Here is a 13,894-nt window from a genome sequence, read left to right on the forward strand (position 1 = left end):
AATATAAATATGTTAACATTAATAATTATGAACAGGAAAAAAAAAATCTAGAACTAGCATCATCCTTTGAATCAGTTGTCTTTGTTGATTACAATATTTTGTCAAATATTTTCTAAAAAGGTGTGGGATTCACTATTAGTGTTTTACAGTCATATTTGAATTTCTTGGTCACTCTCTTTTCAAAATTTTTACACAGTCTTTTTGGTTTTTAAATGGAGACATAGAAAGAATATTAATTACATTCTCTATCTGAAACCGGTCTTCAGACCTTCATAAAGCCAGCAGACTTGCTGCTTCTATAAAAAGAAATGCTGTTGTGTATAGCCTTCAGTTAGCTTCTTTCCCACCTATCTTAATAGATGGTCTGAATGAGCCTAATCTGTTTTATCTGTTTTATTGCCAGTAATAGATACAATTAACAATTTAGGGGAATTTACAGTAACACAAGGGCATCACTGTGAAAGAACAGCAGTGGTAGTTGGGCTACATAAATTCTGTTTGTGCCTGTGAAACGTCTTTTTTTTTTTTTTAATTATTTTTTTAATCAGAGTGGAGACATGATGACACTGGGGGACAGTATCACGAGAGCATGATAGGCAGGGTCATACTGCATTCCTGACTGGTGTTACAGCAAAGGAGAGGGGTTTTTTTATGCTTTGTGGATGTCTGTGCAAGATGTGGGGTTCATGGAAGAAGGCCCAAAGGTGTGTGTTTGAATATTTAACTATGGAATGATAGAAACAGCTATAATTGATGCAGGTTTGGATTTAGCTGTGGGCACTGCGGAGTAAACTTCAGCCCCTTGTCAGTCCCAACTCATGAGTCTTCCCTCATGCTGAGAACTCCTAAATTCCCAGCATTGCTCTGTAGTTTCTGACTTGGCAGCCCTGAGCACCATTACAACTTTCTAATCGCATTTCCTTCCCTGTCTTGTGAGACAACACAAGTCACCTTTCACTCTCATGAAGCAATACAGGAGGAAGAAGAATGAGGACATGCAGCTGTACCCCCCACCAAGTACCAGGGCTGCATCCACTTTTGTTAAGAGTCTAAATAAGTTTGCTCTTCTACAGTCACTTGGGACCAATCCAGCATGAATACACAGGAGTACACTGATGTCTCACAGGAACCAACATAATATCCAGTCTGTCTGTGCTAGACATACAGAGATGTATTAAATCTCCAAATTTTATAAAGCTGACACAAAAATTCAAGAACAAATTGGCATTTACCTACTTTTTAACTAATACATAGAGGCATATGATTAATACAAATCCATCCTAACTACTTGTTGGTGACCAGAATGACAGATAGACATCACAGGACACTAGCTGTGCAGGCTTTGCTGTGCAAGACAGATATGTTTCTCTGTTGCTACTTGATTGATTTTTTAGTATCGCAACAGAATTTTTACAAAATGTTATTAAGCAATATTAATACATCAGGAGCTAGATCCTGTTCTAAGATGCAGCCATTCTGTTCCATTAATGACCTCAGGCCTTAAAGGTGACACAAGCAGTTCCCAGTAGATTAGATAAAGCAAGTGTATAAATGCCTTTTCTTTATTCTTTGTTCACCAAAGAGAAAAGACGACCTGGCTACAGGACCACTAGCTATGTTACTGCAATCTACGGTCACTTTCTTTTTAGCTTTTCAAGCTTCTGCAAGCTGAAAGACCATCTCTGTGCATAATAGCACTTCTAAAACAAACTGGTCTTGAACCAAAAATGTTCCAGATAGATATAAGCCATGCACTTTCCCATGCTGCCAAGAAATGCAATTGCTTAAATAGTGCCTATTTTCAGTGTTTGAACCACTCTCAGTGCTCAGCAGCGGAGCGTATACATACATACAAGAGTCTCTTTCTGGCTAACGAGCTTAGAAAGGTTTTCAAGATAAACTAACTGAATATGGTGAAATAAGCTTTCACATGTGTCAGCCCAGAATCTCTGTGAACCTGGAACAGTACTATCTTTCTGCTGTTGGAACAATCCAGAGCAATCTCAGAACTAGATAAAATCATCCCACTGGTGCTGTTCTGGAGTGCACTGCCATCTCGCAGTACCTTGCCTGGACATAATCTGTGATACAACATTCACAGCACAAAGGGAGAGCAAGTAAAGCTGGCTACAAAGGCTTCATGCTATTACTGAGTGTCATGTTGGGAATCTCCATCTTCCTCTTCAGTGCTGGCCTGTAACAGGGCCCCTTTCTCCTAATCTCCACTTCATATTCAAAGACAGTTGAAAAGGTGGACCTCTGCAATATAGGAGTGTGGCGGCTTACCTCCAACGCTGAGTTACCATTCAAATAAAAACAATAAGCAAATTTCATGGTGCACTAAATTGCATCAAAACATAACCTTTGCAGTCTCCTGGCATTTCTGCTTCCTTATACTGACTGAAGCTGGAGCATTCACCATGAATTTTGCATTTAGTTCCAGACCTCATACAAACTGAAAGAGGAAGGAAAAGGTCAGCAGAAATATATCTGAGAAGTGCAGTGTTCAGAAGGATGGTGAAAAACTGCTTTGTTTCTTTGTGGCTATTTCCCTGGTGTGGCATGCAGTTATTTAATCAGGGCATTATAAGTCCCTGCCGACGGCAAGACAGATGATTCTAAATGAAGCTGTGCGCTTGGTAATGAGGACTGACCAAAATGCTTGAGTGTTCTGCTTCAAAGCAGTCCCCCCAAGACTATACTGTAAAAATCATTTACTGAGAAGGCTGTAACCACATTATTATTATACAAGCCTGACAATTTATAAGCCTGACTGTGTTTTACATGCATGCACTAGAAAATGCATGAGTTCCTCTGTACATGGTAAACTGTAATTTTTAATGTTCTCTACTCCTTGGAAATTCCTTCCTGTATGTGAAGAGAAAGGCTTCAGTATCTTGTTAAAGGGACACCTTTAAACAATCTGCTTCGTATTTTGCATGCAAACCCACTGGAGATCATTACACCCTCCGGTTGTAGGGCATCAGATCCTCAGCAACTGTGAACCAGCTTAACTCCATTGATAATCTGGCTGAAAGAGGCCATTGTACAATCGAAAAGTGCATGATGTTATGTTTCACTGCCGTGAAGAAACTCATCTTTAGTTATAACCAATAACCAGCAATGCTTCCTGTACCACAGATAGAGAAGTTAGCACAGAGCTCCCTTTCCATTTAACAAATTAAATAGAAACTACCTAAATTCCTTGACATTCTTTCTGTAATGGACATAATCAGGATGTACATTCTCTTATGATGTGACTACATTCACATCAAAAGGCACTGACCAGGAAACGGCACTCCTTTGTGCCGAGTGTTGTACAGATACACAAGTTCTACATCCAAAGAGATCCTGATTTAAGACACAACAAATCGTCAGAGTAAAAACAACAAATGTATATGCAGTAATAGGCTTCTGCTTTTGTTAATACTGTTACTTAGCATTTCATATGTAAAATGATATGCAAATACCAAAGGCTAATTGTTGACATTAGTAAAAAAGAGGATGACGCTTCTTCAGCTTCTTCCCAGACCTTCTGGAGACTACTGTCATCGTGCCATGCAATTTAGGACCTATGCTGTAAGGGACCATTAAAGTAAATAGTAAGATCTATTTATTTTTAATCAATGCAAAACTGTGACCAGAAGTCAATGTTAGTATTAAAATAAGAAAGGTATGTAGGGATCATCTAAAACAGCTACCATGAATAGCATTTTCCACAGTATTTTAAGAAAGTTAAAGCCTATGAGCAAACAAAATAGATCAATTATTCAAATAGCGAAGTCTTAATATAATAATTTTCTACTTTTCAAAGAACAGACCATGGCCTCTAGATTACTTCCTATTCTATATCTAAATTGTTATACACAGAGAAATATTCTCATTAAACTGAATCTAGTGTGTAGAAGGGCAGCTCAGCAGCAGAGGCAGGGTGCAGACACCTGGACACTTGGTTCTAGTCCTGCCAACAGCCCATTCTGGTACCTTGTCAAGCTGTGATTTGGGTGGAAGCTCAATGCTGAGCACATATTTTTGAGCAGATCGGTTCTCCCACTCAGCCTCTGCGCTGCCCTCTGCCAAACAGATGATCTTTTGTCCAAAGCTTGCAAGATGTAACCCTTCTGTCACCTCCAGCTACCAGTTATTATTAAAAGTGCTGCACTGCACTCAGCTCCTGAGCTCTGCAACAAAACCAGACATATTTATGAGAACAAGAAAAGCACATGTTTGTATCATGCCAGAGAACCTGCAAAACTGTTGCATGTGTCTGAGTCAACCAACTCAGTCAACAGTGATTTTAGTCTTCAATTCCATTTTAGAAAGTGTGGAGTTACTCAGTCCTGAACCTATGCCAGACACTGCAACAAAACCAACACTGCAACTGAAGCATCAGAGTGGGAGAGTTACACCCCTGTCATCAGCATATGGTAGACAATAACATATGCATGAAAAACTGAAGCCAGAGGTGAAGTATGATTCCAGAACACAGCAGTATCTGAAAAGTCTAAACATAGCAAAAGTGCTGGCTAAAATCTGCTACCAGGATGCTCCAAAGCCACGGGATGTTAAAAGGCATCACATCAAAAGATGGATGGTGAATCAAGAATTTCAGCAACCCCAGTATCAGCCAAGATGAAGGTATCACAACAGATACACAAAAAGCTTTTTTTTTTCCCTGTGGCCTAATCAAATGCTTGATGAAACTTAGAAAATATTTTTCTTTATACTAGTACAGAGCTTTTTTGACAGTCTTTTCAAGATTTCTTGCCTCAGTGGTTACCTGGAAAATTAGAAGGGGTTTACAGGCTTATTAGGTTGTAAAGAAGATAGTTCTGCCAATAAAAGAATAATAACTGATACCTTAGAGAAGACAAGGTCCCATGGATAACTTGAATTGGCAACTACATATCTTTTTAAGTACTCTTTCCATCAGCACTTTGGAAAGGTTATGTCAATTGCTGCTTTCCGGAAAATTATGATTTCAAGAAAGCTCTTCTACCACAGAGCATTTGTTGAGCTCATAAATACAGTGCAACCACTAAAGAAGTGAACTAAGTGCTGTATTCCTGTACCCTCTGCCTGAGATAACAACAGGGAATAACGTGGTTGTCATCTGTGCCTTTCAAATGCGAAGCACAATAAAGATCACCAATATTTATGAAAACCCACATACTAAATCCCACCTAATAAACAACTAGGGAGAGCCAACGTCCCAGTCATCCTTCCTCAGCCACCCTCCCATGGCTTCACTTTGCGGAGCGAGCCAGCGAGCAACCCATTTCGCAAGGAAACGCTGAAGTGCCCGCAGCTGCACCCGCACGGCTCCAGCCCCTGTCCCTCGAGAGAGGAAAGCTGTGTCTCCGACGCAGCCCCCTCGGGAAGCACCAGCCTCAGAGGGCAAAACGGTCACACACCCCCTCCTCCCCGAGAAGCCCCAGGCGGCTTCGCCCTGCTAACAGGAGCCCCCGGCGTGCGCTCGTCGCCGGCCGCGGGGCCGGGAGGACCGCACCGCACCGCCCCGCCGCGCCGCAGCCGGCCGCCCCCCGCCGCTCGGGGCTGCCTTGGCCGAGGCAGACCCGCACCCGCGCCCCCCACTCACTTCTCCCCAGCGCCTCCGCCTTCCACTCCGTCTCCTCCACTGCCCCGTAGCGCCTCATCGGTCTCTCGGCCTCCGCGCTGGCCGAGATGGACCTCCTCAGCTCCATGGCCGGGCCGGGCGGCGCGGGGCTCCGCAGCTCACTCCATGCCAGCGGGGCTGCGGCCCGACTGCCGCGGAGACGACGCGGAGCTCACCGCTCCTCTGCGCGGAGCGGAGGCCCGCGGGCGGGAGGGAGGGAAGGGGCGCTGCGCACATGCTCAGTGCGGGGCTGGGGCGGGGGAAGGCAGGGAAACAATGCGAGCCGTAAGCCCCCGCGGGGGGCCGTCACCCGGCACACGCTGCACCCGCGCCCCGCCCGCCGGGCCCTCCGGGGCGGGTCGGTTCCCTCCCTCCCGCTTGGATGGGCAGGCTGACCCCCACAGCGATGGGGCCGTGCAGCCTGGAGCCCCTCGCTAGCTGGTTTTGTCTCTGCCCGTCCCTGCACCTGCGGTGTGCACTCCCATCGCACTGCCGAAGCGACTCGGGCAAGCGAGAGTTAGTAAATACGCTCACTGCCAGGGCACGGGAGGACTGTCCTTCCTGCGGCCAGTGCAGCACTGAGCACCTCTCCTGGCCTGAGCAGCTGGGGAATAATGGTAAAATCCACAGCCACTCATGGCTTTTGCAGTCTGACACATCTCAGGTTGCTCTACATGCAGCCTTTGGCTTTCCTCAAAGTCCTGCACTGAATGGAGTAAGATTCATTCCAGCATCATGTTGCCAAAAGCCAGAGGACAGCACCCAAACAAGGGATGGGATTTTGTATTTCTCATAACCATATGTATTTTTCATAAGCATGCAGCTTTGCTGCTTATGCAGTCTGCTGGGATTAGAAGAGAAGGAAATGACTATGCAGAAAGTACAAGTGTGGTGATAATTATTGTTGTTATTATTAATTTTTTTCTTTATTGTAGGGGAGGTCATATGGATAAATACCCTGAACAGCATTTTACAGTTGGAGAGTACCTCTCCTGGTGAAATCCCGTTGCACTTTACTGTGTGTGGTATCTTTTCTGATGTAAAGACAATGAAGCAGGAGTTAGGCAGGTTGTCCAATGCCCCACAGCAAATCAGGGTTTTACCACTCCTTGCCCAATTTATGAAGGGTCGTGGGGTACTGTTAATGCTGAATGCATACTGGGTGCATGAAAACTTGTTTGCCTGTCACCTACCTTTGCCTACAAACTTTGCCTTACCCTTCAATCATCAATGTTTCAGAAGTACTACCTCTATATTCGGTGATGTACTTACTAACTGGACTGACACACATTACTGCTTTACTCATGAACAATTTTGTTTGGGGGGTGCTTCGCATGTTGGAGGAGAGAAAACCTCCACATCACTTTTAAAATTATAACACTGAAATCTCTGTTATCATTTCTCTGCTTTTTCTGAGAACTGGAATTAGCTAACAAATTAAAATGAGTTGGACAACGTTTTAGAAGGTCTTCAGGGCACTCTGATTTTTCTCTGTCAGCTGTGCTCCCCAGGGACATGCCATGATTTGAGCACCGGACATGCTGGAAGAGCTCTTGTTGACTGTGCAGTGCTCCATCCTCATTGGTTTTGACCTTTAGAGATGGAGCCCAAACAGAGCTGTGAGTCAAGCAGAAAAGCTGGTGGCAGCACTCTACACAGCTGATTTTGGGTGACAGTGCAGCTGCCTGCAGGGGTGGGCTGGACTGACTCACTTGTAGAAGTGAGGAACACAAGTGTGGGAGGAAGATAAGAGCCCATCTGGGATCTGGATGAGAGTTGGACTAAGGGAAACAGGCTGATTAGGGAGAAGGGCCAATTTTTGGTGGATCTGAGGACTATTTAGCTTCAATCCATCCCTTCAAGTTTTTTAGATAATTATAATCCAAGTGCATTGTTTAGGAGATGGAGGAATGATCCTAGAAATGGTTGAATATTTAAAGCTCTGCATTTGTTAGTATGGGAGAAAAACACCCACTAGCTAGAAACTTCGATGCACAGAGTTTACTTATGTAAAGCAAAGAATGTGTGAGGCGATTCATTGTAACTAGGAAGTTTTCACCTGTCCATTTTGAAAAAGTCACAAAACCCAGTAAGGGCCCAGTCTGGCAGACTGTTAAACATAAGAGCAGGTATGTGGAAGCAGTCCCGCTGAGTTCATTTGCACAGAAGTTTTTGCAAGACTGGGGCCTAAGTATGTACCAATTATTTTGCTAATGTTCTAAGATTAGCATTTTTGCTATTGTGACTTTGGAGCATTTTCACTGCTGCATTTACAAGTGGAATTAAATTTCTCCCCTACTGATGATGCCCTTCAGTGCACCTCAGCAATACATATGCATTCCTTCACTCACAAAGGTTGGTTTTCTTCTGCTGAAAGCTGTGTTAAGGAAGAAAATATAAAAATTCAGGTCTCTTCTCACTGCTCATAAGATAATGCCTGGTAGAAAAATAGAGGTGCACTTTGCTCTTGTGGTCATTTCCCCTGACTGCTTTAGTTCCCATTTCTCAATTAAGTCCTGCCATCAGGAGCTACAGCTGGTCAATGGCAGTTGGCAAATCCACTCTCCTGTCTATTGCTCTTTGGCCCCCATTAGACATCAGTGATGTCCCATGGCAGACACGACACTATATAACAACAGGCACATTTTACTCAGGCAAAATCCCTAATGGCAGTATGGCTTGTAAATCAGCTGGGGGAAAATGGTCTTTGCTTTCATGGAGCTTCTCAAGCATCTTAGCTTTCACAGCCTGAAGTTCTCAGAGCTCTTTTGCCTTTATGAGCACATCTAGTGTATCAAAAGGGTTTTCTGAAGTTGCTCTGTGGGTCTGGGGTGGGCTGCAGTAGAAGGTAAAAGTCAAGGTCATTGTTCTTTGTCAAACAGTACTGTCATTCTAACAAAAAAAATAACAGAAAGTGTTAAAATTCTGCCCAGGTTTTTCGTTGATTTATCATTATAATAAAAACCTGCAACTCAGCCGAAGAAACAAAATGCAGTTAAGTGGATTATGCACAGTTACTCCATTTTGTATGCATAAATACCCAGATGCACATCTAGAAGGGACAGAAGGGGCACTGTGCTTGTGTGAGTTGACTGCTTGCATAAGGTTGTGGGACTCCTATGAATCTGTCCTACAATATTTTTTTACACACCAAGTCTTGTTTCATAACATTTCTGTGTTGGAGGAGTTACCATAATTTCTTAATATTTGATGTCATGGTTAATCTTATTTCCTGTGAAAACACCTCCTCTTGAATCTTCGCCCCTCAACTCTTAGGGTTCTCTGCAGTTCCAGATCCTTAAAATTTCCCCAGTTACTCCTGGTACTCTGTGCAACCTCTGACCCTGCACCCCACAAGCTGTTTCAGCAATGCGTTAGGAGCCTGGGGGTGTCAGCCTCCACACGTTCACACTATTGTGCGACAGCCTCTGCCACCTCCAGATCTCACTTGCCAGGCATATGCATGGCACAAAAATGTCCTGGCACAGGTGAAAGGCTGTGATAGAGAATTAAAGGAAAATGTCTGTCTGTTGGCAAACTTGATAGTCAAACATATTTTAGAAGCACATGCTTAGCTTCATGACGCTTCCTCCCCTGCATGATCCTATGCAGCAGAGTTGCTGTGGGATAAAGACAGAGGGCCACCATTAAGATAAAGAATCTACACAAGCCCTTAACACAATAGGGTTGTTGTAGGACACCATTCACATAAAATAATCCCTGCAATAATGGGTTTTATCTGTGCTTGAAATTGAGCCAACTCGTGACTTTTTCAAGGACCCAACTTTGTCCTGTGGCATGAGTAGAAATCAGACTGCCATAACCAAGTACAGGGGTTGTCTGAGGCTGCTGCAGCCAGAATCCCTGCTACATACTGGTGTGCCACATGGCCAGGGTGAGCACTGTGGGTAAATGGACAAAGCTTTACTCAGCACAGTGCTTACTAATGAACGAGGATCTGTGCAGCTCTGGTTATGACCAGTCTATATAGACAGCTTTACATAGTGGGGGAGAATGGTTCTAATGTGTAGTGTCCCTAGCCTATGTCATAACACAGTATGAGCTTGTCTGAGTAAATGGGATCTTACTGTATCATGAATTCAAGTTATCACAGAAAATCAGGACTGTGTCATTCTAAGTATATTTCTTATACATTTGTATTATCACTCTCCCTAAAAGACCTGTATTAGACCAGAGTAAATCTCATTTGCTTTTTAGAGTCATAATTAAATAAGATCTAATTAAAAAAAGGGAAATTCAATAGCTAAAAATTACAAGATCCTTGATACAGAAAATACTTTCTTGCTGTAAGCTTCCACCTTCAATTTCATGTTAGCATGAAGGAACTCTCAGAAGCCTGGGCTCTGCCATTCTGCACTTGAAAGAGGATCTGCTGTAGCACAACTGCTGCAGAGTGAGGGCCTGGATTCATAAGCCAATGCATGTCCTTATTATATTGTTCCCTTTTTAGGCATCCTAGCTCATGCTTAAGTTAGTGCCTTTTTTATACCTATTTCTTTACTTAGAATTACAGCCTTTCCATATACGAACCATTCATTTAGAAATATTTTTTAGGCTAAAGTAACTTCATAAATAATTCATAATAGTTGCAGCAAAGTAACTAGGATGTTGGTCCTTTTCCACAGCTACCCTACATCTCTGTCAGGGTAGAAAAGTGCATCTATAGCTTAAAAGCAGTGTGTATTGCAGGCAAGCAAGGCATTCTAATGAGCTTGTTAAAAGACAAATGAGGTGCCTCGAATTTAATGTCATGAGTCTGAGGTATGACAGTGATCCAAATATTTGAGTGTTCGTAAGTATTTCTGCCCGAACACCTATTAAATGTCATCTTATTCTGATTTTTTAAATTTTTAGTAATGTTTCCATGTGAACTGTTGTATGAATGTAGTGCTGGTTTCTATGTGCATTAACTGTTTCATCAAACATGCACCCAGAAGAAAATTGACTATATATTCGACTTATTATTTCTCCAAAGCTGAATTGCTAATAGAGCTATGGAAGCAAAAGACGAGCATTTAATGGCAAATTTTAGTGAACGGTGTGCCACTAATTATGTGTTAGATACGACATGCTTCACAGTGTCTGGGTTGAACTGTACTAAAGTACTTCGTGTCCTAGGGACATTTCCTAGGGAAATTTTATATTTTTTAAAATCTCTGCATATTGCTGCTTATGATTTGACTTGTGTGCAATACATGTTAACTGGCAGCACTGGAGCTACAGCATCTGACTGCCTATCTCTTATCCAAATTTGGAGATCTATCCTGTGAAGTTGGGTCTGATCTAACAAATATTTAGATAACTTTAAGAAGGAGGAGTACTTAATTGCTTTTCTATCTCAAATCAAGACAGAGCCTTGCAGGACTGAGCTCCCAAAACACAGTCTAGGCTGGACATAGCTTGTTAAACATTTGGCCAGTTTAAAATATGGTTTGGGTGAAACTGAACTGATAAATCAATGGTCTATGCTCAACTATACCAAGTTTTTAAGTGTCCGTGTTTGACAATCTTGTCTGTACCTGTACTGAGCCTATTTGCAAACATTCCTGGGAGGTGAGTAATAGAGACTACTAAAGCTGGCACAGTACTTTCCACTTACTCAGATTCATCTCAGCTATTTTCAGTACAGAAGGTCAGGAAACACAGCACAAATTCAGGAGATGCAGTAGCAGAAGAGGCAGGGCATATATGTCTGGTAGAAAGAATGGAAACAATCTGCATAGACCAATGGCTGTAGTTGCAACCATAACACAGATTTCAGAAACAAACTCCTCTAAACTCTTAGTAAACTCTTTCTACCTTCTCTCTCCTTTTAAGGTACAAATTTTACAGAAAAAGCTGTTATAGCATCTGTCAGATATGTTACTAATACCATGGGCAGTAAGTCGTCCATGTAAGAGTCTTATTTTTGGCATTTGGAGCCAACTCCAGCACTATGACTGGACTCATTGTGCAGGTGAGTCATTATTGTGCAGGTGGCTTTTGTATCAGTGACAGGTGGCCATAGATACATAGAAAAACAGATGCTTGAGTTCAGTAAATTTAGATGTTGAGATAAATTGGTCTGGGACATTTAGGAGACTTGCAAACACAGCGGACAATAAGTAATATTTCAGTGTGTATGTGGGCATGTCCATTTTAAAGTAATAAACATACTGTATAAAATGTGCAAACACAGTAGCATGCACCCCCAAGCACAGCTCTTTTACGGCCTGAGCCTTTCTTCATTTCACTTAGTCCAAAATGTAAAGGTCACTTTCTGTAAGCCTCCATTTTACCTACACAAGTTTGAATCTTACATAGAGAGCTCAAAACTGCTTACAAGCTGTGAGGCACACGAAAGACTGTGTCAGCGTCTTGCTCATCCATGTTCCTACACACTGTATGTGCTCCACTACCTTGCATCCTAACAGGCATGCCCATCACTTCCGTGGAGCATTTTGCTACCTCCTTCACTGGAACTGGAAGCTATAATGTCACAGCCCTGAGTTCTGAAAGGGTTTCTTAATGACTTGAATTTCTCTCCAAGTTTGGCTTTCAGTAATAGAGAACCTGTATTACATTGTTTTTTCAACTTCTGCCCCAAAACAGGAAGCAGAACACTGTATAGGTAATTGCTGTATCATACCAGGTGTAATTAAAACACATAATAATTCATTACTGTATGATGACCGTTCTGAGCTAGATGTTGAACTAATGCAAAATCCTTCAGTGTCACTGGTGTATCATGCATGAAATAGCTTAGAACTTTTTTTAATGGTGTTTTGTGCATGAAATGGAAGTAGCTGAACACCCTCAGTAGATAAGTAAAGGTGGTTTTTACTTCACAGAGAGATATAAGCAATGGTAAGATAAGAATACCACAGGGAACCAGGCTTTGAGAGGTAGATTTCTCCAGGCCAGCATAGAACAAGAGAAAGGAAAAGACTAGAGGTGGAAAAAGAACAACTCACGAAAAAGCTTGTATTTTCTTTTCTAAATATTTGTGCGATGAGAGGAAGGATGCTTTCCTGACAAATCTAAGAAGTAATAGTGTGAGGGTTTAATTCTTACGTACGCACACAGTAAATGCACATCTTACTTATAGTGAGACACTTACTTATATACTGATTCCAGGCAAGAATGTTGTAACTTAATTTACCCTGCCGCCAAATTATACCTTATAAAAGAACACACAATTCAGAACAAAGCTGACACTTCCCCCACAGATAAAGGATCTCATGTGGTGTAGAACTCTGTGTGCATGGTTTGTGAGTCCATATGGGCCAGACATTGTATTTATCACGGCCATCTGAGTGCTTATGCATTTTACTTCTGTTGTAACTGGATAAAGTACAGTAACAGAACTAGGAACTCTCCCTGTATCTCTGGTGACAACTACCTACTAGGTTACATATTCATGCTCCCTCCTGGTCTCTCTTTGATTTAATCAGTCTTGACAGTGTAAAATGGAGAAGAGTGACTGCATCAAGATCCCATATTTAAGGTCTTCTCCTGGCAGAGGGGAGCATTTGCATAGGTGTCCCATGTTACATCACTTAACAAAAACCATGAGTGTGCGCACAGACTCTGACCTGCTGTCCTTTTTCCTGTTGTTTTACAGCCCCATTTCACAACTAGCTTTCCCTGAACATAGCAAACAAAAAAGCCCATTCTTCAGTTTCTGAAGTTCTCTCATGTACCCACTGCTACAGCAGAGCTGTCCTTCACAATGTCTTTTCCGAAAATACTCCACACCTCATTAGTCTTTTCTGGTGCTGAGACTTTTCTCAGCACAAAAAACTGTAATTGTTACCAGTGTTGCATAGAGGGGAATGATGCCTTTTACTACACTTTTTGCAATGAAGTCTGTTTTTCTATCTGGATACATGGTGCAAGCCTTTTGGGCACTGCCACATTAAATTAATAAACTGCAAAAAAAGGGAAGGCAGTGTTAGGGTGGATGATGTTGAAGACTATATGCAACACTCATACAGATATGTAATCTGCATTCTTCATTCTTGTTTAAAATGGATTACAGTAACTTTGATCATTGTGGACTGGCAATTGAATGTGAATTCTCAGAGCAACTTTGAAATTAAGGGAGCACATACAGTCTGGCTGCTGAAGCACAGGAATATTAAGCAGAAGTAGAAAAAATATTATCTATGTGAGGCATATGTGAAACAGACACTGGGATTAATCTTTACAGCGTTGCTGTCTACATTTCAAATTAGAGGTTGCACAGCAAAAAAGGGTTCACAAGAGAACCTGAAG

General features: G+C 42.2%; 1 protein-coding gene across 1 annotated transcript in view; it reads right to left on the reverse strand.

Moving 5' to 3' along the window:
* BMERB1 (bMERB domain containing 1) overlaps positions 1-5,705 on the reverse strand; it is a 50,582-nt gene extending 44,877 nt beyond the window's left edge. The window contains exon 1 of the mRNA XM_075719379.1: positions 5,600-5,705. Within this exon, the coding sequence (XP_075575494.1) occupies positions 5,600-5,705 (106 nt within the window). The remainder of the gene's footprint in view (positions 1-5,599) is intronic.
* Between the last annotated feature and the right edge of the window lie 8,189 nt (positions 5,706-13,894).

This window comes from Pelecanus crispus, chromosome 11, assembly GCF_030463565.1.
Source record: "Pelecanus crispus isolate bPelCri1 chromosome 11, bPelCri1.pri, whole genome shotgun sequence".
NCBI classification, from domain to species: domain Eukaryota; kingdom Metazoa; phylum Chordata; class Aves; order Pelecaniformes; family Pelecanidae; genus Pelecanus; species Pelecanus crispus.